The sequence below is a fragment of the Alligator mississippiensis genome, chromosome 13, assembly GCF_030867095.1.
Source record: "Alligator mississippiensis isolate rAllMis1 chromosome 13, rAllMis1, whole genome shotgun sequence".
NCBI classification, from domain to species: Eukaryota; Metazoa; Chordata; order Crocodylia; family Alligatoridae; genus Alligator; species Alligator mississippiensis.
In genome coordinates, this window is record NC_081836.1 from 5,531,606 (window position 1) to 5,555,515 (window position 23,910).

Genomic DNA, 23,910 nt, shown 5'->3' on the forward strand with positions numbered 1-23,910 from the left:
TGCAATGGGAACATGTAATCCCCCAGTGCCTCTTTTACATTAATTCTTCCAGTCCCACTTACCTATGATCGACACTCATTTTAAATTCATGCAACCAAATCTCCATGCAGGTGAAAGGAGTGTGTTCAGTTTCTGCTATTATTCTATATTATTATTAAATTCTATATGATTATTACAATTCTGCAATTAAAGATTTTTTTATTTTTTTTTGCAAAAACCTTGCTGGTCTCATAAAAGGTATCACGAGCCCTGATTGCAGTTTCTGCTGTGTATTTTGTACAGCCACATAGCCCCATTACATTGTTTTGGCTTAGCCAAGATCTCCAGGATGGGATTTACTCTACCTAACCAGAACCAAGTTTTCACACATGCTCCAAGCCCAGTTCTCAGCTGGTATAAATCAAGACAGCCAGCTGAGCTGCGGTGACGGAGGCCACCTGAGGACCAAGCCCTTCAATGCAGGGGTGAGCTTAATAAACTGTGCCATTTCTCCCAGGACTTCCAGGCCTGGCAGAGTGGATTTTAAGGGGCTAGCAATGAGCTCCTCAATGTCTGCTCATTCGTTCCCAGCTGCGACCCTTGGCACAGGACCTGGATGATTGAGCTGCACGTTGAGGCCGATTAAAGGCTACGGGTGTGACATCAGAATGAATAATTCCAGCCTCCGCATTTCTCAGCTACCTTTGGCGGGGAAAAAATCCATTTTCCCTTTTTTTCTGGACATGCCAGGTAATAGGATCCTTCCTCGGGGGTTAAGAGCTGCTTCAAAGATATGCAGCAGCCGCATAAAGGCCACTGAGGCGCTGAGAGCCTGGAACAGGATGGGAGCGCATCTTTGCAGTGGAGGGTGTTAATGTTTTCCTGTAATCTCTCCTGACACGAGTGAAAGGCTGCAGAGAAGCATTAGCAGCTCCCATCAAGGGCTCATTGAAGCCATTCTGTGTGAAGAACATCAGTGATAAAAACCTGCCTGGAATTTCAGCAGGAAATTAGCTTGCTGTCTGGAAAATAAGAGAGGGCTTTATCCTAGGAGGTACAGAGAAGCCTGGGCAAGGCTCAGGACCTCCCAGGAGGAGGTCTGCACATGCAGAATTGGACCATCAATACAGTGCATGCCCTTTGAAAGAAGCCTGCCCTTGCATTAGCACACAGTTCTCTCCCTGCTTGCAGTGCTCTTTCTCGCGCACAAACCCTGGCAGGGTTGCAGGAAGCAAGGTATACGGCGACCCTGGTAATATCAACTAGCCCGCTGTGCTGTGTGCCCAACACAGGAGAGCTCAGGTCCTTGTCAGGCAGCGGGAAGGCACCAGGTCCCTCCGGGAGGAAGAACTGGAGGCTTCTGTGTGACTTAGAGACATCCTGACACACGCTTTCCAAGAGCCTGCTACACGCTTGGTGACTCTCCCCGTAGGAGCCTGCCAATGCCTCCAGGGGCAGAAAGATTGTGAAGAAATGTCACATTGGCAAGAAGAGCACCAGCTGGATTTGGCCTCCCAGGTTGAGCCAGTGGCCTGTTTCATCTGGTCTCTACCTCCTGGTAGCAGCTGATCTTGAATGCATCAGAAGGAAGTGAAATGGAAACTTTCCCACCGTGCATTTAGCCAGTTGCACAACACAGTTTAAAGTCTGGGGGGAGGGAAAGGGGGAGAAAAAAAAATCCTACCTGTCTCTCAGGCAGTCAGCAGAGGCCTTGAAACAGGAGAGTTGATTACTCGAGATTGGCATCTCTCATTCTGCATGCAAGTGAATGCCATCTGCGGTCACCGAATTATCCAGCCACCCGGCTGGACTCGCCGCAGCTTGGAGTCACCTGTGTCGTTTGATGACATGTCTCTCCAGCTGTTTGGTAACAGCAGGTTCAGTGAATGGTCCAAGGGATGTGTTATGGGCTGCTTACCAGCCAGCAGCTCCCTACAAAGTATTTCAGCATCAGGGGCTCAGTGCAGGACATGGGACACCCTGTTTGTTTGCAGCTCTTCCTCTGTCCATGCCCAGTCTCGTCTTCATGCTGCATCCCATCACCAGGAGAGCATCACTTGGTGGTACCACGTCCTGTGACACCAGCCACCAGAACTGGACAGCTCCTTGCGCTCTGCTCTTCCTTATATATTGAAGGGAGCTCGCTGCACTGGTGCTGGACCCCGGACCCAGAGCCTTCCCCCCCTAGGGAGGGGAATCTTACCCCTTCTCTCCTCTGTCACTTCAACTACCCAGACTGCTCCTGAGCATGTTAGTTAATCATTGCAGGAATCAGGTGTTCATCAAGCCCAAGCCTCTTTACTCGAGTCAGAGGCCAAGTGCCAACATCCTCTCCACGGCAAGGGATGTGGTGTCACACAGGGGACTCTAGTGTTGCAAGGAGTGCACAGTGATGGAGCAAACACCTCAGCTTAGCACAAGCCAGTGCAAATGTAAGTCTGCCCAAGCATAACAGCCCATGGGGCTAGTGTGGTTCATGCACACCCATGTCTGTAGCTAGCAGCACACAAGGGAGTGATGTAGCTGGCATCCTGTGCCTCCCCACCCCGCCAAATGGCCAGATGTTTGCATATAGCTAGATCCACTGACAGCAGCCTCTGGCAGGAGTCCAGAGCAGGCACCTTAGCCACTCTGCCACCGGCAGAGGCAGCATGAAATGATGGTTCAGATGAGACTGCCATCCAGAAGGATCCAATCCAATGAGCAATGTGTTGACATGAGGCCTGCAGAACTGGGGCTTGCTTTTCCCACCCTGTCTCTGCCCTGGGTGACACTTATCCATGCAGAGCACCTCTGGAAACACGTGCACATCCCTTGCCATCCACTGGGGCCTGCCTGCCTGTTCCTATGCACCATGACTCTGCACACCCAGCTTTTAACATAGCTGGATTTTAATCACACAATGCAATCTTAATCGCACAACATTCCCTTTTCCTCCTATTAAATCAATGGGCACATAATCTGTGATTATAAATGCACTCATTTTCCCTGAAAGATAATTACAAAGAATGCAGTTGTTCTGCTCTGGGTCTGGTATTTAGATGGTTATTTTTATTGCATCATTTTGCAGGTGCTCCAGCCAGGAGAGAAAAGTTAGCCCAGAAGCTGGCATTGGTCAGCTCCTGCTTTTCCGAATTATTATCGGTGGCAGTACCCTAATACCTGCTCGCACCAGTCAATATCAAAGCCCTGTAGTGACCGATTCTGCCTAAACCCTTGGCCTGGCCACAGATTTTAGCTGCTTCAAATAACATTTTTTCTGTGGAAAATGTCAATAACATTGCAAAAATAGAGTTATTCTCATCAAATTTTTTGGTGGAAAACCTACTTTCCATCCAAAACAGTGATGCTTCCACTTGTCAGGCAGAATTTTGTTTTAAATATCTGATGAAGAACCAGTTTTTTTCAGGAAAAAGGACTGCTTGAAGTGAAAATATGGTTGTTTTTTTTTAAAAAATCATCAAAAAAACACTGGAAGCAGTATTAGAGTGATATTGTAGCCATGCTGGTTCAAGAAATATCAGTATGTGAGTAAAGAGGTTTTTTCCGGGTGAAGGGGGAGGGAGGAGGCTTCTGGTAATGTTGATGTTGTAACCATGCTGGTAAAAATCTTTACACTTTACTGGAAGATATTTTATCACCCCTGTCCAAGACTCTTGCTGTTGTCAGAAATATATTATTTGTGCAAGCAAGAGAGAGGAACAGCGGGACGGGGAGGGCACAGAGCAGAGAATAGATATGATTCGACTAAGGGGAGGCAAGGAAGGCAGTGGCAGGGGTGGCATGAGGACCCTGGCACCCAGGATCGCATCTCATTTACTGATCAACACTGCCCCTCACTAGCCAGTGCTATTCATTAGTCTGCAGGCACGCTGTAGCAGTCTGAACCCCATTTCTGCAGCAAGTGGGCTGTCTTGGGTGCTGTCCTGGAACGGCAGCTCTGCCTCTGCTTTGTGTTTGAGTAAATGGGAAATTGAGCAATGCAATCATTGCAGCGACTTCTATGTTGGTGTTTTAGATACACAGGTTTGCTGGTAAGTCACTGGGCTGGTACAGAGGTATGGTAAGGGACCCGTTTCACAGTGTAAGCTGGCAGGGTGATTCAGGGAAATATATTTGCAATCAGCAAGGTGTCTTCAAGGATTAGAGCTGAAAACTATGAAGAAAAGGAGAGGTTCCTCCCAGTCCTGTAATGACCTGTCTGGATCCCGCCCCACATCTAGGGTGGCCATCATAGAGGACAGTCCAGTTGTCCTCTGTCCTCTATTGATACGAAACCAACTCTATTTTTCTTGAAGAGAAAAATAGAGGCCATAAAGGCGTCAGGTTTCATATCAATAGAGGACAGAGGACAGAATAGCAGAAAACTGGAATGTCCTCTATGATGGCCACCCTACCCACATGCCAACCAGCCGATCCATTGCCCTTTCCCTGGGCATTATTACACCTTGCATAGCCACCTGCACTAGTGCATGCAGCTCCACCGTGCTTGCTCAGAGGGGCTGGTTGAGTGTCCCCCCTCCACCGCTCACATCCTTTGAGGGAGGGGGACACAGAGCTTTGATTAACCTCTTGCTCTCCAGCAGCTGGGGCCAGGCCCTGACCTGTTACATGTCGTGTTGCCCAGTCACAATATGCAATGCCAGGCTTGTTGTGAAACCCAGTTCAGTGGCTGGAGTCCGTTAAGGTCACAGAAATATTTAACTGCAGCATTGCTCGGGGCAGGTCTGGCTCAGTGTGGCAGCTAGAGGGAGTTGTCCAAGGGACGCAACTTTTGGACGCAAAGACCAGCTTCCCCGGGCTTGGCTCCAGTGGGCTTGGATAGAATCTCAATGCAATGATTTCAGACATGTCTCCCCAGGGGACTTTTCCTTGTCAGCCACATCTCTGCATATCAAAGCCTTTGCAGGCACCTTCTCTCCCCCACACAGTCTACAACCCATTTTACTGCTATTCCTTTGCATCACTGTGCTCCTAGAGGTCCCAACTGGAAGCTAAGCCCCAGCTTTGCTGGTTGCTATGTTTCCCAGGGCCTGATATCTTCTAGGTGCTAGGGCAGGAGCTGCTGAGGCCCTGCCTCTGTATCTCCCCCTGAGCTGGGCATGCTCTGGGCTCTCACTGCTGAAGTCTTGGAGCCCTCTGTTCACTGCTGCTGTCTCCGTCTCACTGCTCGATGTCCTGTGCTGCATCAGGGTTGCCTGTGTGGCTGTTAAGAGGCTGCTAGACAATGGATTTGGATGGGATGGTCTGGGTAGGGGGCTGGATGAGAGACCTTCCCAAATCTGACCCCCAATTCTGCAGCAAGGAGACCAGCTGGGCCTTTAAAATGCTGCGTTGTATTTGAATGACTGGGAAACTGAGCCGTGCAATGGGGGCAGCCACTCCTGCACTGGTGCACTGGCGCTGCTTCTAGGGGGAAGTACAGCATTGGGGCTTTGATCCCTTCCAGCCTCCTGCTTCTCCACCGCTCTAGGATCCCCAGCTGTTTCAGCGGTGGGTGTGGTCGAGCCAGGCACAAATCCAGCTGTTCCAGCGGTGGGTGTGGTCGAGCCAGGCACAAATCCAGCTGTTCCAGCGGTGGGTGTGGTCGAGCCAGGCGCAAATCCAGCTGTTCCAGCGGTGGGTGTGGTCGAGCCAGGCGCAAATCCAGCTGTTCCAGCGGTGGGTGTGGTCGAGCCAGGCGCAAATCCGGCTGTTCCAGCGGTGGGTGTGGTCGAGCCAGGCGCAAATCCAGCTGTTCCAGCGGTGGGTTCGGTCGAGCCAGGCGCAAATCCAGCTGTTCCAGCGGTGGGTGCCGTCGAGCCAGGCGCAAATCCAGCTGTTCCAGCGGTGGGTGTGGTCGAGCCAGGCGCAAATCCAGCTGTTCCAGCGGTGGGTGTGGTCGAGCCAGGCGCAAATCCAGCTGTTCCAGCGGTGGGTTCGGTCGAGCCAGGCGCAAATCCAGCTGTTCCAGCGGTGGGTGTGGTCGAGCCAGGCGCAAATCCGGCTGTTCCAGCGGTGGGTGTGGTCGAGCCAGGCGCAAATCCGGCTGTTCCAGCGGTGGGTGTGGTCGAGCCAGGCGCAAATCCAGCTGTTCCAGCGGTGGGTGCCGTCGAAGCGGCTGTTCCAGCGGTGCCCCGGCCGGGCGGGCAGGCTCCGCCCGCGGAGGCAGCAGCCGCTGGTCCCGGGGCGGAGCCGGGGGTGGGGGGGCGGCGGGGCTCCGGCTGCGGACGGCTCCTCTCCTGCCCCGGACGGCACGGACAGCCCAGGTACCGGGCCCGGGAGGGATGGGGTCCCACAACCCGTGCCCTGCGACAGCCCCTGCAGGCACCGGGCGGGCAGGGAGCGGGGCCAGGCAGTGCAGGGCACACTTGCACGGCGCTCGCCTGTGGGGATGCTGCCAGCGCACCCTGGTGCCAGCCTGGCCCCCAAGTCTGCCCCACCGACACACACAGCCGACTTGCTGCCTGAGTTGCACGCTGGACTCGCTCACTGAGACACTGAGTCGCACACGGGACGGGCTTCCTTGCGCACCGAGTGCACACCGGACTAGCTCCTTCAGACACTGGGTCGCACATGGCACGAGCTTCCTTGTACACCAAGCGCACACCGGACTAGCTGCTTCAGACACCAGGTCGCACATGGGCTGGGTTTCCTTGCACACCAAGTGCACACTGGACTAGCTCCTTCAGACACTGGGTTGCACACAGGATGGGCTCCCTTGCACACCAGGTGCACACTGGACTCACTCCCTCAAGCACCAGGTCACACATGGGACTCGTTCCCTTGGACACCAAGTGCACATGGGACTCACTGTGTCATGCACCAGGTCACACACAGGACTCACTCCCTCAGACGCTGAGTCATTCATGGGAGTCATTCCCTCAGACATCAACTCACACACCTGACTCACTCTGCCTTGCACGATCGCTCTGGCTCACATCCCCTTCCTCCTCTCCCTTGCTGCAGGTACCAAGAGGGAAGGATACACCTGAGTGTGCCCATGGCTCAGGTGCCGGGCAACTGTTCCCAGGGCTCTCCGCCAAACAGTGCCAGCTCTTCGGTGGGACCCGAGCAGATCCAACACCTCTTGCACATGTGCAAGGAAGCCAAGAAAGCAGCCTATTGTCCCTACAGCCACTTCCCAGTGGGAGCAGCTCTTCTGACTGGTGACGGGAGGATCTTCTCTGGTAAGTGAGGATGGAGCCGTAACATCTCAGCCGCTTGTCAAGCCGTGCCCTTCCCTGCCTAGTAGAGCTTCTTCCCCTGAGCTAATGTAGCTACACCGCTTCCCTTTGCAGAGCTGGCTTGGAGATCTCTGCAGAGGGCTGCCCCGTGCTCTTTGGACTCTGTTATGTTCACAGCTAACTCAGGGTATCTCTGCATCTGTAGTATGCCACAGAGTTACAACCCAAGTGCCTCTGCATGGGCAGAGACATCTCACATCCACAGAGTGACGCCTTATAGAGGTACAGATGCTGGGTGCCGGGGTCTGGAAAGCAGCAGGCTGTGCAGTAACAAGGTTTGGTCTGTACTACGAGCACAGTACAGTGGAGAAAGCTTTGCTCTGTGCTTTTTGTATCCTTACTTTTTATCTCCCGATGTCACCTCACTTGGCTGCAGGGGGACTCGAGATTTCACCTGTCTTTTCTAAGCTGAGGGTGGTGTTACAGGTTCCCCTAAAACCATAACATGCAAGCCATCACTCATTAAAAAGTGTTAGCCCGTGATAAGTCCCCTCTAAATGTTTTACAGTTGTGTCGCTTTGAGGTGACATTTATCTTTGAACCATTTTACCCGGGTCATCCTCGGGTACTGTTCGAATGCTCTGGGGAGATAAAGCGCTCTTCTCTCATGCCTCCAGCATCTCAGGGTGCACCTCTGTGGGATGGTGCTGGCTGCAAGGTGAAACCCGCTCCCGTCCCCAGAGGTGTGACCCTGACTGCTCTGCACCCAGGGGCAATGCACTTCAACCGTTTGCTGCTTGCTCTGGCACCTCCGTGCAAACAGCAGCAGCAATCGATTCTACTACCTCCATGGTGCTGGGTCGCAGCGCTGCCCTGGCGTGGCATGCAGTGAGCCTGCTGGGTCTCAGCGCTGCCCTGGTGTGGCAAGCGAGCCCGATGGGTCTCAACTCTGCCCCAGGATGGCATGTAATGAGCCCGCTGGATCTCAGCTCTGCCTTGGTGCAAGCACTAACACAAGTCGCCCCTGCCCCAATCCCAATTCAGTGAAACACATGCAAAATTTTGGTCCTTTATTTATCTTCATTGTATTCTCTTTTCCCCCCACTCCGTTCTCTTTACTTCTCCTGCCACCCACTTCACTTCAAACAGCCTTTTTTTCTCCAAGACTTTTATCTTCCCAAGCCAGAGCCCGCACGCTGGTTTCTTTGCCTCCCAGCTACAACCCCCCTGTCCCCTCCTTTCCCACCCCAGAGCCCCGGCTCCTGGCCAGGCCCCTGCGTGCCAGGCTCTCCAGTGACAAGTCACAGCTGTGCAGGTGTGAGAGGGCATAAAGCCTTAACCTGGGACTGCTCTGAAACTCTTCTCACTTTGTCACCGTGTAAAAACCCCAAAAGTAAAATGTCCCAGAAGTGACCTGTAACAGCACCCTGAGTTTCAATCCATATTCAGCCTCCACCTCCTCTTTCTGACAATGGCCTCACCTGCTTCCCCACCCACTCCAGCACTGACTAGGACAGGGAACTAAACAAGAAAGCCTTTTTTTGCATCCCCGCCTTTGGAAAGTCCAGTGCACCCGCTCAGATTGGTGGTGGCAACGGGGAGGTTGTTTCCCTCGCTGTTTTTGTTATGTTTGAAAAGCTGAAGCTCTTCGGAGGCAAACAGTGATGTGAAACTTTGTGTGTGCAGAGAAATGCTCGTACAAGAGGACCCTAAAGGATCAAAGCTTCAAGAAACAAACCACCCGCTCCCCACACACACATGTGCTGCTTTTTAACAAAAGATTGCTTGATTTTTAAGCCAGTCTCATAATTTTTGGGAAGGCAGGCAAGGAGGGGACCCAGATTCCTGACTTGGATCTCGTTGTTTCATTGTGTTCTTCCATCTCTCTGCATTCACCAGTTGATTCTTGTCTTATACCTACATGATAAGCGCTTTGGGGCTGGAACCACCCTTTGCGGCATAGTGAGTTCTGGGGCTGCGACTGGGGTTTTTAGGTGCTGCGGTAGTACAAATACTGATGATTTCTGAATGGTGGCTGGCCAGCCAGTGCCTCTGGCTGCAGCATTAGGATCCTGCTGCCCCTAAGGCATCCCTGCCTGTCCAAGCCATCTTGTTCTCCCTAGCTGTGCTTATCTCCCAGGCCACATTCAGATCTTTGCAATCCTCTAAGGCTGGCAAATAAATTGGGTGTGGGGAAAGCCCAGGAGAACATCACTGAATCATATGAGGAACTGGCTTTTGGTTGGTTTCTGTTTGCTAGGTGAGGTTTTCTCTGGGCATGAGCAAGCCCCAACAGATTGAGACCAGATGGGGATTACTTTGTAGGCTACTAAACTATAAATCCTCTCTTCCTGACAGCAGTTAGCACGAAGGTACAGAAGAAGCAGTAGGTACATTTCACCTACATTTCACCTACATTTCCCAGTTTGGACTGGAGGTGAAGAGATGACTCAACCACAGATCAAGCCTTGAGTCCTCTTTAAAAAAACAGAAATAGGGCTTGTTGAAAGATGGAGAAGGCTGAGGGCAACTCCCAGCTCCTTCATTTTGCTCCTCCTGTGAATAAAAACCAAGGAAGGTAGGAGATTTCCTTGCACGTTCTGGCAGGGGCCAGCCTGGGCAGACACTCCCCAACAATGTGCCTGAATATTGGTACTTGGAGCTAGGTGGGCAGGGAAAAACCTATTTACCAATAACAATCCAAAGGGAACAAATCCAGCTGCTGCATCTGGACCTGGGGCCTGAGGGATCCTTTGCTACCTTTGGTCCTTGCATTTGTAGCATAGCTTTATAGCCCGGTTTGCAGAGGTGCTGAGCATCTGTAGCTCTGCTTGATTTCAGGTGCAGGTGTCAGCTCAGCAGGTGGGAGAAATGAGAACGTCTTGAACACACAACACATAGGCTTTCTCCGCTTACGTTCTTCACGTTAGGCTTTAATTGCTTTTCCTCTGGCCCATAGTAACGGATCCTGCGCAGGCCAACGTGTGCACCCCACCAATCGGGTAATCATCCATGCAGGCAATCCAATAATGAAAAAAATGCAAAGGCGCAGTGGCCAAAGCTACCAAACAACACTTTTGCTGAGGGGGGGGATCTGGTGAGTTTAATGGAAAGACATACATTGGATGCCACTGAACAGGGGATCTGCAGCATGGAGAGAGGAAGCACGTAATCCTTGCTTCCTTCACCAACTCTTAATTGCACATCAGTTATGCCACCCTGCGCCCTCCCGCAAGCCGCAGCCTGGTCTGATTTCCCCGTCTCAGCAAAGCCGGACCTTATTAGCACTCGGCTGGAATCCAGCTGAAGTCGGTGCTGGCGGCTCAGGAAGTGGCGTACTTCTTTCTGAGTCCGTCTTGTCCCAGCTTTCACCATCGGGCCGGAAGCGCTTACAACAGCTATTTAAAGGGCAACAGTTGCTGCTGGGAGGAAATGGAACAACTCTGCTCACCTCATTGCACCGTCCCTGCTTACACCCAGGCTCAATTTGTGCTGTAGTCCTTAATGAGCCCATGTTGCTTTCAGGACTGTTATAGTCATCATGAATAATCATTTTTATTAACCTAGAGCATATTAAGCGCTAACGAAATGAGCTGTGCAGAGGAAGCCATTTGCAGTGCACAACAAGTATTATTGATCCTACAAAATCCAGAGCCACAATACGTATTCATGAGAGAACTATGATGCATATTCATGAATGCCAGCTACTGGCACTTTCTCTCTTGACTAAGTGCCCGCGTACTGTATGCATTTGCAGCTGGAGGGTGCTCTTGTAAGTGAATGCAGGATTGGGACCTCGTTGTGCTGAGCATAACTAAGGTTTGGCTCTCACAGTCCTGGCAGGTTTCTCACATAGGAATTACTGTCTGTTCCCTTAACTTTTGCCTGTGGTTTCAGTTTAAGAGCACATTCCTTGCCCCCTCTCATAGGGCTGCGTCCTGTTGTGGCGCCTGCCCCACCCCAGCGATGGCAGCGATCCCTGGCTCTGCAGGCGGTTGAACTCCAGGGCACTGTATCAAGGGGTGAGAGCTTCCTATTCTTGGCAGACGAGTCCAAAAAATAACAGCTTGCCCTGTACTTCCCTCAGGGTGCAACGTGGAGAACGCCTGCTTCCCGCTGGGGGTGTGCGCTGAGCGCACTGCCATTCAGAAAGCCATCTCGGAAGGGTACACGGATTTCAGAGCCATGGCCATTGCGAGGTAAGAGACGGTGATGAATCAGGTCTCCTTAGCAGATTAATTTCAAGATGGGCTTGGATGGAAAAACAAGCTGTTGTTATTCCTCTCATTCTCCATTTCCTTCATGTAAAACACACAGGCATGCACAGCCGGGGGTGGTTGCACAAGGATGTATTGTGCTTTCAAGACAAGCTTTCTCTTTTGACAATTTTTGCAGAATCAGCTTTGGAGATTGGGAGGAAAAAAAAGCAATCGGAGGGTTTTGCGTTGAGAGATCACCATGCTGCAGCCTCTTCTAAGGCAGAAGTCTCAGTCCTGCCAGCCCTTACTCACCAAAGTTGCCCTTACTCATGTCGACAGTGGCCCAGACATGAATAGGGTTGGGGCTGCAATGTACTTTATTGGTCGCCTCTTAATTCATAACCCCCTAGAAGAATTATTTTTCCCAAAGCATCTGTGCAGCACCCTGGGGAAGGCAACGGGACTTTATATTGGTAGAGAGGTCTAGTTTGCAGAACCCAGGCTTATGTGAGCAAAAACCATGCCTGAACTGTGATCTTGCCCTGGAGAAACCTCATAGAGATTTTCAGCTCCATCCCATAAAACAAGAGATGGCCAATTCCACTCGGTCTTTGTTGTAATCCCCACTGCTCAGCAGCGTGTGTATCTCAGCCTCCTCGTTTCTGGCTTAATACAAGGCAGATGAGGAGTTTAAGACTCTTCTGTCTCGATGGACTGAAATCAGTGGGCTTGTTAAATGCGGAAAAGTCCTTGGCACTCATCAGCCCCAAGGCATGAATTTCATTCAGAACAAAAGAGGACACATTCATAAAACAGCACCAGAAAATTGTAGTCTTGAATATTACCAGCTGCACGGCTGTTTCTCTCTGGTTTGTTCTCTCCTTTCAAATGTTAATGACTATTTTTTGTGCTAATGAGGAGGTTTCTATAGTTATGTGGACTTGGTGCTCCCTAACGTCCAGATTGCTTTTTCATGTGCTCGCAACAATATTGAACGCTAGATATGGGTCCATGTTGATGCGTGCTGTGGTCCATTCCCTGAAGGACACCTCAAGAGTTTTAGCAAGAGGCCCCTTCTGAGGGCTTGGTCCAGGCTAATATCTGGAAATATCCTTGCAGGGGCAGGTGTGTTTCAGACCATCTTCTGCTACAGCGGGGAAGTGTATCCCAGTATTCACCTGCATATTCCTTTCTGGGGGGCTGCACTGTCCTTTTACTTCATCCCATAAGTGCTAGAGATACCCCTTTGCATTGCCCCTTCTCCACACAGTTCCCTTGATGCCCTTCGGATACTTGGAGACCGACGGGTACCAGAATCCCAGAGAAGGGGCAGCATCTTCCCCATGGGGTCTACCACCAAAGGATGAAAACTGAGCAAGTGTTGGCAAAGAGTGGCCAGTGCATGCAGAAAAGACTGAGGTTCATGGAAATACCATCACTCTTCTTGCCCTTGAAACCTCTAAAGGCTTGGGGCTGCATCATGGCAGGGAGGTGACAGAGATATGGCCGGGAGACACGTGCTACCATTGGCACAACCCAATCCTCACGTCATCAGCAATGCCTCAATTCAAGGATGATCTCTACCATGGCTCGTTGACGGGGATGAGGTGTCTTAGAGTCCAATCTTTGAGCCATAGATCTGTCCACAGAAGTTGTAGGTCTTTACACAGGGGAGAGAGTATGCTGTAGGCTGAGGATGCTCGCTTTTTAATTCCTCTGCTCTCTCCTCACCAGCACACACACACTCCTCAGTGGGAATTCACTGCCGATCCAGTTAGGACAAGTATGGAGAAGCGCTAACTGGGTTGAACCTCCATGCCGTGCGGAGCCTAGACTCCCTGCATCTTTGTTGGATAGTGAAATGAAACGGGGGAGATTGGCTGGGCCAGAACTCCCACTACCTTTTTGACTTGAGAGGCACGTCCCCAGGCCTATAGAGGAGGGCATTGGACCACAGATCTCATCCCAGCCTGTGAGACTACGTGACAGCTTCAGAGTGCCCTCCCCAAAAAGAAGTATTCAGAGCCCATCCCAGCAACAGGATTAGTGAGTGTGAGTGAGTAATCCGTGATGTGCCAGGACAATGCGATTTTGAGGTGTATAAACAGGAGAGCTGTCAGCAGAGGTAAGAGGGTGAGCATAAGTCGATGTACCAATAGAGGAAAGCTGCAAGCAGTCCTATTTTAACAAAGAGGCTGAAAAATCAGAGGACTGGAGAAAAAGCTTCCCATTAAGAAAGCCAGAGCTCAGATTTGTTTGCCTGAGAAAAAAGAACGGGAAAAGGTGACTTGGTTGCAGTGCAGAAGTACCTCGATGGGGAGCGAATACTGGTCTCTGAAAGGGTTTTCTGTCTAGCAGAAAAAGGCATAAAAGAAGCAATAGCTGCAGCAAGACAAATCCTAATTAGACATTAGGAAGAACCAAGGGTCTAGTAAAACAAACTCCCATTGGAAATAGTAGATTTTCCATCTCTGGATATGTTCCCGTTGAGACCAGGAGGCTTTCTAGATGGCATGCCGTGTAACTAAACGTGCAAGATTTTAGGCTCCGAGTATAACAGAACGACCTGTCATCCGCTGGGCCTCAGACTCGATAATCTCATGCTCACGCCTGGTCTCAGACTCCATGGAGCTGTGACGTGCTGGTCGCTGCCTTGGCCTCCCTGGGGCTGTGCCTCAGTTTCCCCACCAGTTAAATAAGAGCAGCGATGCTTGCTCTCCTCTGTAAAACTATCTGGGATCTATGGAGGGGAACCTTCTTCCGATGTCACAACCCCGTTTGAAGGCTTGTTTGAAATATTAACATATTCTGTAGGTTCTCCTTCCTCCCCCTGTGCTAACCTAAGCTCTGTATCCCTTTCTCCTTTGACAGTGACTCAGAGGAGCAGTTCATCGTGCCCTGCGGGGCCTGCCGGCAAGTAATGAGAGAGGTAAGTGAGTTTGCTTTCTGCTTCTCTGGCTGAAGCTCCCCTGTTTTCAGTCCAATCCATCTGCCTGCTGGGAACATTTATTTCTTCCAAACCCCATGACGCAGTGTCCTAAATGTCAGGGGACACAACGAGAGGCTTGCTGAGTAAGGAAACCTTCAGAGATGTGCAAGCAGGTGGGCATCCGACTCCCAACACCGCCCAGCACCAAGCTGGGAAAGTTTTCTCTGTGGAGCACAGCAAGGGGAGAGGGGTCCACTCGATCAGTAAAAAAGGGCTGGCTGCAGTATTCATCCCACACCGTTTGCTCAAGGGCAGGAGCAGGTGGAACCAGCAGCTTAATTGAAGTCAATGGGATGAGACTTGGCTTGCCCTAGTGTTGGCCTTACAGTAACATCAGGCTAATGCCTGAGATTGAGCCACGATTAAATAAAGAGCTCTGCTCTGGGAAAACCACCTTGATACAGGACTACAGAGATGAAGCAAGGAGTCCTGGGCCCCAGCACATGCTCCAGGGTTTTCTAAGCAAGGACATCAGCTTACAACTGGCTCCTGCAAGGGGCCCGGGGAAGAATCGGGTGCAGAATAGTCGAGTGCTCTGAGAAAACCTATCAGCCCTTCCCTGCCCTGCAGCATCCACCCTCTCCCCCACTTCATGCTGGAGGGCCTGCAGAGGGGCCATGGGGGTTGCATTCGACTGGCAGGTGCTCCAGGCTGCAGATACGGCAGTGATGCAGCATGTCCATGGCTCTCCTGCCCTGCATACATGCAGAAGCCTGCTCAAGATTCAGCCCGCAGCATTTGGGGCAGTTATTGCAAAATCATATTTCCAGAATTGGCCCCAATAGCTTTCTGGACACCATGTAAGGTGTAGGTTTTGACCTGTGAGAAACAGCTTGGGCTCTACATAGGGGTCATCTTTTCTCTTATGTCCCATCATGATCCCTAAGGTCTTTCAAGAGCAGCAGTCACCCCTCAGCTTGCGAACTTGCTGTCTCTTGGGACCCCCCAGAGCCTGAGCCTGGACGTCTTTCAGAAGCATGGAAAGACCTTCCTGTCTGGACAGGCGTTTAGCAAAAAGAACTAGGCTGAGATATTGTTTGGGGGTGGTCTCTGGTTTATGTTGACAATGTAGTTCCCTTTCCAGCTGTTTTGTTCTCTCGGTGCTCTGTTTGATAAGGGATGCTGTTCTCTTACTGTAAGCTGCCCTGAGGCTTTGTCGTGGAGGGCGAACAGATCAATATTTTCAAAGGGGCTCGGTGAAACACGGGGCCAGTCAGCACGGTTTCATAGCATTTCCCAGATTAATTTTCTTCCTGGGCACCAAATATGCATCGCTCCAAAAATAGGTCGCTAAGCTGCTTTTAATGTTTTCAGCATCCCTCAGATAGCTAATGCTTCTCGCTGCTTGGATAAGCAGCATTATTTCAAAGGTACGGCTCCCCAAGAACCTGATCTTGGGATTGCTTATGCACTCAACATTATCTTTGGAGGACAGCGGGAGTTTGGGGAAATATAGGCTATGCAAGATCATCCCCTACATTAAAAACTGGAAGAGGATGTAGGAAGTGGCTTGGGATTTCACACTCCTGTTCGGTGTAATACTCTGGCACGGTACAGGCATCCCAGAGAGGCTGCCTGGAATCCATCCTGGGGGTGTCAATGGGGATGTGAGCTCTTGGTGGGGAGCTGGCAGGGATGTTAAGGAGATGATGACACAAATGCAGAGGAGAAGGGGCCCAGGCTGGAAGAAAGGTTAGAGGTAGGAAGGCACAGCAAGCAAGCGAGACTCAGAAACCAGCCTACAAAAGGAAGCTGACAGTGATTCAAAATAAACCAAGCAAAAGCAAATAGGCCTGTGCTAATCTGAACAGAGCAATGACAAAGGCCACCGGTTAAAGGGTCACCATGATAGCAGGGTGACGACTGCAAGACGGAAAGTTTATTGCATGCCTCACTGTAAGTCTTAGGGAAAGTGGCTTGGATAGCATCCACGCCCCGTGCTCTGCAAGGGTCTTAGCTAATGGCTCCAGGGCAGAGTTACTCTATGGATGTGAGTCTTTGCCAGAGGGGCTTTTAGGTTCTGTTCTGTGTTCTTTGATGTCAATGGCACACCCTGCAGCTGCTGCAAGGATCAGTCGAGGAGGACACTTTATATAATCCTGCGCATGAGAGCAAACTCTTCTTTATCTACCTGCATGTCCATAAAGCACTGGCTCATGCTGGCTCCTGTCCTATATTGGGATCCCTGTGGGCACAAGAAAGAGGTTTCATCACAGGATCACAGCCCACAGCCCTATTACATCATGAAATAATATGGTAATTATTTCATCCACCAGTGAATGTGGTCACTTCGGGGCTGAAGTGCAGTCCCCTTGTACTGGACAGCAGCACCATACCTAGACTCCTGGCAGCCCCAAGTGAACTTTTAGTATTGGGCCCTCCTTTGCCAGAGATTAAGGTACTGATTCTGGTTGTAGTGTGTTTGCATAGAGAGCAAATCATCCATGAGAGAAACTGGGGATCTACAAAGTGTGGCTCACAGATGGCTCTCTCTATCTCTCGCTTTTTTTCTAGTTTGGGAGAAACTGGGACATTTTCATGACAAAGCCAAATGGGACGTATGTGTTCAAGACTCTTGAAGAGCTCTTGCCTCTGTCATTTGGACCTGAGGATCTAAGGAAGCCATGAAGAATGCATGGGACACTTGGCCTGTAACGGCACCGAGGAGCCTTTGGACAATCTTCCACTTCCTGCCTCCTGGATGGAGCTTTGATGACACTTCCCAATTCTGCCTTCTCAGTTGTCATTCAGCTTCCCCAGCTCTCAGATAAAGGTGCTTTTGTGTTTTGGGGTTTTTTTTAAAGGGGATTAGGGAAGCTTTGATTACGATGTTTTAAAATACTACCATCTTACTAGAAGCTGCAAAGCCAGTGATTACCCATGTGATGGTACCTATGTAACGTTTAAGAGAGGACTTTAAGAAGAATGTGATAGTCTGTTGACAACTTGCCTGGAGTCCAGTGGGGTGGCGTATCAGTCAAAATAGAGTTGGGTCATAATACAAGACTGATGTTTCTCAACATGTTAAAAAGGAGACAGACAGCAAGGGGTTATTGTAACTAGTGACCAGAAGGGGACAGGATCTGTTTGTACATTTCTTCTAAATCCTGCCACCCTGGAAAATACAGTGTGCCTTCAGGAGTGGGGGCATTGGCTGATACCAACGGAGAGGAAGGAATTAGCTCCCCAGTAGCACTTAGTATTATAGAAAATTCAGGTGCGAAGGGACCTCAGGAGGTCACATCTAGTCCAACCCCTTGCTCAAGGCAGGACCAGCCCCAACTACATCATCCCAGCCAAGGCTTTGTGTAGCCGGGTCTTAACCTCCAAGCATGGAGACTCCACCACCTCGCTGGGTAACCTGCTCCAGTGCATCGCTACCCCACTAGTGAGAGTTTTTCCTAATTTCTAACCTAAACTGCCCTTGCTGCAACTTGAGCCCATTGCTCCTTGTTTCATAGTTTCATAGTAGGTAGAGTCAGAAGGGACCTGAGCAGATCATCAAGTCCAACCCCCTGCCCTGGCAGGAAAAAGTACTAGGGTCAAATGACCCCAGCAAGGTGTTCGTCTAACCTCCTCTTAAAGACCCCCAGGGTAGGAGCCAGCACCACTTCTCTTGGAAGTTGGTTCCAGGTCCTAGCCGCCCTGACAGTGAAGTAGCGCCTCCTGATATCTAGTCTGAATCTACCCTCTGCCAGCTTGTGACCATTATTTCTCGTCACTCCTGGTAGTGCTCGGGGGAACAGGGATGCCTGCAATGCCTGCTGGTCCCCCCTGACTAGTTTGTAACAGGCCACTAGATCCCCCTCAGCCTTCTCTTGTGGAGGCTGAACAGGTTCAGACCCCTTAGCCTCTCCTTGTAGGGCCTGCCCTGCTGCCCCCTGATCATGCGAATGGCCCTCCTCTGGACCCTCTCCATATTGGCCACATCCCTCCTGAAGTGCAGTGCCCAGAACTGGAAACAGTACTCCAACTGTGGTCTTACCAGTGTCGTGTAGAGGGGGAGGATCACCTCCTTGGACCTGCTCAAGATGCATCTGTGGATGCATGACAAGGTGCGGTTGGCCTTCCTGACCGTGTCCCCACGCTGTCGGCCCATGTTCATTGTGGCATCAATGATGACTCCAAGATCCTTTTCTGCCTCTGCACTGATGAGAAGGGAGTTCCCCAGCGTGTAGGTCTGCTGCTGGTTCTTCCTCCCCAGGTGCAGCTCCTTGCACTTGTCAGTGTTGAACCCCATCCTGTTCTCATCCGCCCACTCCTGTAGCCTGTCCAGATCCGATTGCAGCCTATTCCTCCCTTCTAGCGTGCCCACTTCCCCCCACATCTTAGTGTCGTCTGTGAATTTGAACAGGGTACTTTTCACCCCCTCGTCCAAGTCACTGATGAAGATGTTGAATAGTGTGGGCCCGAGGACCGAGCCCTGGGGGGCCCCACTGCCCACATCCCTCCAGGTCGAAAACGACCCGTCCACCACCGCTCTCTGGGTGCAGCCCTCCAGCCAGTTAGCGACCCATCTGACCGTGTAGGCATCAACACCACTGCCTCCTAGTTTCTTACTGAGAATGGGTGAGACACAGTGTCGAAGGCCTTCCTGAAGTCCAGAAAGACTGCTACCCCTACGTCTAAGGATGCTGTGACCTGGTCGTAGAAGGCCACCAGGTTGGTCTGACAGGACCTGCCCCAAATGAGCCCATGCTGGTTGCCCCTAAGCATAACCTCCTGTGCCAGGATAACTCTCTCAAAAAGCTTACCCAGGATCAAGGTCAGACTAACTGGCCTATAGTTTCCTGGGTCCTCCTTCCTTCCTTTTTTGAAAATGGGAACCACACTGGCCCTTTTCCAGTCCTCTGGCACCACACCAAAGCACCATGAGTGCTCGTAAAGCCATGCCGGGGGTCCCACAATGACCTCTGCTCATTCCCTCAGCACCCTGGGGTGGAGGTCATCAGGACCAGCTGATTTAAATACGTCCAGTCCCTCCAGAAGTTCCTGGACTAGGTCCTCACTGACCCTGGGTGCACCTCCCCTGGGGCCTGAGGGGGTCCCGGCGGACGGGCTGATCTGGTCCCTGCTCAGGAAAATGGAGGCAAAGAAATTGTTAAATAGGTTAGCCTTGTTGTCTGGTGCGACAACCAGATTTCCTAGCTTGCCTTGCAGAGGCCCCACGTTACCCAGTACCTTCTTTTTGCCCCCTATGTATTTGAAAAAGGACTTCTTGTTGTCCTTGATCCGGGTCGCTAGTCCCAGTCCCATCTCCGCCTTGGCCGTCCTGACTGCCCCCCTGCAGCCCCGAGCACCCGAGGTGTAGTCCTCCTTGGTGATGGCCCCTCCCTGCCATTGGGTGTACACCTCCCTTTTAGCTAGGAGACGTTCCCGTATGCTTTTGGGGAGCCACGGGGGCTTTTGCGCCCTTTGATCTGTGTTGGGATTACCTCCCTTTGGGCTTCGAGGATCGTCTCCTTAAGGAACGACCACTCTTCTTGGACACCCAACTCTCCTCCCCTCCGGGACCTCAGTGCCTCCCCAACTATTCTTCTTACCTCGTTGAAGTCCACCCTCCTGAAGTCCAGGGCTGCTGCCTTGCTGCAGGCTTTTGCCACCTTGCGCTGGATGGTGAATTGCAGCAGGTGATGATCGCTGTTGCCCAGGGGGTCGAGCACCCGCAGACCCCTCACCACGTCATCACCTGTGGCCAGGACCAGGTCCAACAAGGCGTCTCCCCGGTGGGACGGTGCACCTCCTGCATTAGATGGAGGTCCTGTATCTCGGCTAGGAACCTATGCGGGCGGTCAGACCTGGCTGACTGCTCCTCCCAGCAGATGTCTGGAAAGGTCAGGTCCCCCATGATGACCACGTCTTTTGACCTAACTATCTCCGTGAGCTGACTTAAGGAGGGTAAGTTCCTCCTGCTTGTTCCCCATACTACAAGCATTTGTGTGGAGGCATTTGAGGCCTCCTGAAGATGTGTGCACTGCCCCCTAATCTCAGTACAGTATTCATTCTGCTCGTCGTTGGTCCAGGCTGGGCTGTCGTTGTGGGTGTCTCTTGGTTTATTGGTTCCAGGCTTCCTCCGCCCTCATCTTCCCCGTCCCCTGATGAGCCTAGTTTAAAGCCTGCCGGAGGAGATCGGCCAACCTAGAAGAGGACACACGCTTCCCTTTGGGGGAAAGATGAAGCCCATCCCACCCGAGCATGTCTCTCCTTGCTCTGTCATCCGCCACCACAGAAAACTTCGTGCAGCTGAGGGGGTTCCTTGGTGGTGCATCCATGGAAATAGTCCTGCCCAACCTCATTTCCTTGGATGAGAACTCGGGTTAAGGGACTGGGAACATGTCAGGGGTGCTGTTACTGTTGTAAAGGAAATACACATATTAAAACTCACTCCTCTTTCTTGGGGTAATGATGGTGCCTGAAGGGCAGAGCACTAGGCCAGGACCATGGAGACCTGGGCTCTGAATCCAGCTGTGTCCCTGGACTGCTGGATGCCAATGGACTAACCCTTTCACCTCTGTGTCCCATTCTCCCATTTGTAAAATTGGGACAATTATACTATTGACCTGCTTTGAAAAGTGCTTTGGGGCCTAGTGATGAACGGTGTCAAAGCAGTACATTGTCTTTGTTACTAAGAGCAGGGGGAAATATTTTAATGTGAATATATGCACATGCAACTCCAAAGGTACATCCTTGCAGCCTCGTTTGTGATTGAAGCCTTTCAAAAGAAGGTCAAATCAGATTGGACCCCACACGTGATTTGGTTTTTAAAAAGAAGTAGAAACATCTCCCTAATTTACATAATTGTCATCAGAGGAAACAGTTTGCTGGTACAGAAGATTTAAATGACCTTATCTACAAGTGATCAGACAAAAGAGGAAAATGACTGAAACCCTGTTCTCACACCCTGAACTAAGAAGTCAACCAGCGATATAAAAATGACAAAGCATGGTAGAGTTTTAAAATGCTTTTGAGTGTCTCTGTTCACAATACCAAGGCAAGAAAGAGCTGTTTTCCAGTCAAATCCTATTATTGTCAACACTTTTCTTTTAAAGTTTAAACAGTGTAGTCCGGAGTCCAGATTGTCCGTTTTAAATGAGAAGCCTTTGGACAATCTTACACTTCCTGCCTTCCACATGAAGCTTTGTTTGACGCTTCCCAATTCTGCCTTCTCAATTGTTGCTCAGCTTCCGCAGGCCTTGGAAACACCGACCAAAATCACGTGCATAATACAGCCTGGGAAGAGCTAACACTGCAATTCAAACCTTACCTTGCCATTTGTTCAAGAGGACAGAGCACAACGAGACCGATGAGAGAGAGGAGCCAGCAGTCTCTCTGCCCAGCCCTGCCATGGGCTTGCTGTGTGAGCAAGCTAGCTAACCTCCAGTGCCTTAGCGTCCTGCCTGGATAATGATAAATTAACTTTGATTGCAAAGCGCTTCGAGATGCTTGTATGAATAATGCTTGGGTAGTGCCAAATATTACCCGTACTGATCCTAAGGCAGGCGCTCCAGATTTATGCTAAGTTTAATTCCCGTCAGTCTGATGCAAACTGTTTCATAAATGGTAAGAATAGAAATACACATCCCAGAGGACCCACATTTGTCTGAAGAATGATGCTGTAGCCTAAAGAGGCAAACGCACATTTTCACTGCATCCACCTACCTCCAATGTTATACAGGCGCACACGCAATTTTAGAGCTTATGAAACAACTGAGTCAGAGTCCCGGGAAGCTGCTTTGCTGCTTGCAGATGCAAGCCCTCTGTGATCAAATGGAGTAAGAGATGGATTTGGTTCCACTTTTGGGTCTGTTCCTGCTGGGAAGGGAAATTGCACAGATTAATAAACCAGTCAAACCCAGGAGCTTTGAAGCGATGTAAAACCAGTACTTGTAAAGTCAGTGAATCCATCAGCCAGCCCTGAATAAGAAAAGAAAACAGAAACTAAAGGCTTCATAAATCTTGAGTGGAAAGTGTTGTTAATGTAGAGAGGAGGTTATTAGTAAGCATCAATCAAGCATGTTGCAGTTTATATGCCCTTTATTATTATGAATGAAATGCCAACGCTGAGAGCGTGTCCTTTCCTCATTTGTCTTTATTCCTGTTGTTCGATTTCTTTTCTGCTTGTGGGAATGGGTGGGCACGAGGGTGTAGTGTGGGGTCCTGGGCAATGCCACCGTGGCTGCCTGCCGGTATGATGTGACAGCTGTTCCACGTCCGAGACAATGAAATGACCCGCGCTGAAGCATCCAAGGCTGATCTTGTAATCCTGAACCCGAATAGCGCTGGCTACCTGCGACTATCACTGTCCAAGCACAATAAATGGCTTTCGTCTTCACTAAGCCTATGGCTCCTTTCAGGGCAGGGCCCCGCGGACCTGATCGCTCCCGGGGGAGTGAAGAGAGGCAGAGTTGGGTGACGTTGGTGGTATCCGCTGCAGGAGGCGGAGCTGCACAGCCCAGAGCATGTGTGTGGTGTTACCATGCTGCGTTACACCACACACTGTGTGTGTACTACATGCACGTGCAGCCACAGCCTGCAGTGAACATCCCCCAGGGCCTGGGCTGACAGCAGAGACCACAGCATCATGCAGCTGGTGGAGCACTGGGGACAGCGCACAGTGACACGGCGCAACACACAGGGCAGCGCACAGTGCACACAGTGACACAGCGCAACACATGGGGCATCGCACGGTGCGCACAGTGACACAGCGCAACACACGGGGCATCGCACGGTGCGCACAGCCACACAGCGCAACACACAGGACAGTGCACGGTGCGCACAGTGACACAGTGCAACACATGGGGCAGTGCATGGTGCGCACAGCCACACAACGCAACACACAGGACAGTGCACGGTGCGCACAGCCACACAGCGCAACACACAGGACAGTGCACGGTGCGCACAGTGACACAGCGCAACACATGGGGCAGTGCATGGTGCGCACAGCCACACAGCGCAACACACAGGACAGTGTACAGTGCGCACAGCCACACAGCGCAACACACAGGACAGTGCACGGTGAGCACAGTGACACAGCGCAACACAGAGGACAGTGCACGGTGCGCACAGCCACACAGCGCAACACACAGGGAAGTGCATGGTGAGCACAGTGACACAGCGCAACACAGAGGACAGTGCACGGTGCACACAGCCACACAACGCAACACACAGGACAGTGCACGGCGCGCACAGTGACACAGCGCAACACACAGTGCACACTGTAGTAACACAGAGCAGCATTCAATGCAGAGTAACACAGGCACAGCCTGCACAGCCCGCACAGCTACACAGAGCTGCGCACACCTGATGTGCACGACAAGCACACAAGGAAACCGAGTTGACACTGCCTGGCTGGGGCTGCACACACACACACACACACACACACACACACACAGATATATAATATATATAATATGCTTTAGATATATAAAATGTGTGTTATATGTTATATAAAATTTAGAGTGTATATATAAATATATATATTATATATACATGATATATATAATTATATATAATATAGATAGTATATATATAAATATATAAATTATATATATATATATACATATATAATATATAATTA

The 23,910-nt window shown here is 50.9% G+C and overlaps 1 protein-coding gene across 1 annotated transcript; it reads left to right on the forward strand.

The window, feature by feature from the left end:
- The first annotated feature begins 6,170 nt into the window (after window positions 1-6,170).
- On the forward strand, window positions 6,171-22,402 carry CDA (cytidine deaminase). The gene is made up of 5 exons (XM_014602066.3): window positions 6,171-6,227; window positions 6,928-7,148; window positions 11,233-11,344; window positions 14,216-14,273; window positions 16,848-22,402. The coding sequence occupies exons 2-5, from the start codon at window positions 6,962-6,964 to the stop codon at window positions 16,959-16,961; spliced, it is 471 nt and encodes a 156-aa protein (XP_014457552.1). The 5' UTR covers window positions 6,171-6,227; window positions 6,928-6,961; the 3' UTR covers window positions 16,962-22,402.
- The last annotated feature ends 1,508 nt before the right edge of the window (window positions 22,403-23,910 follow it).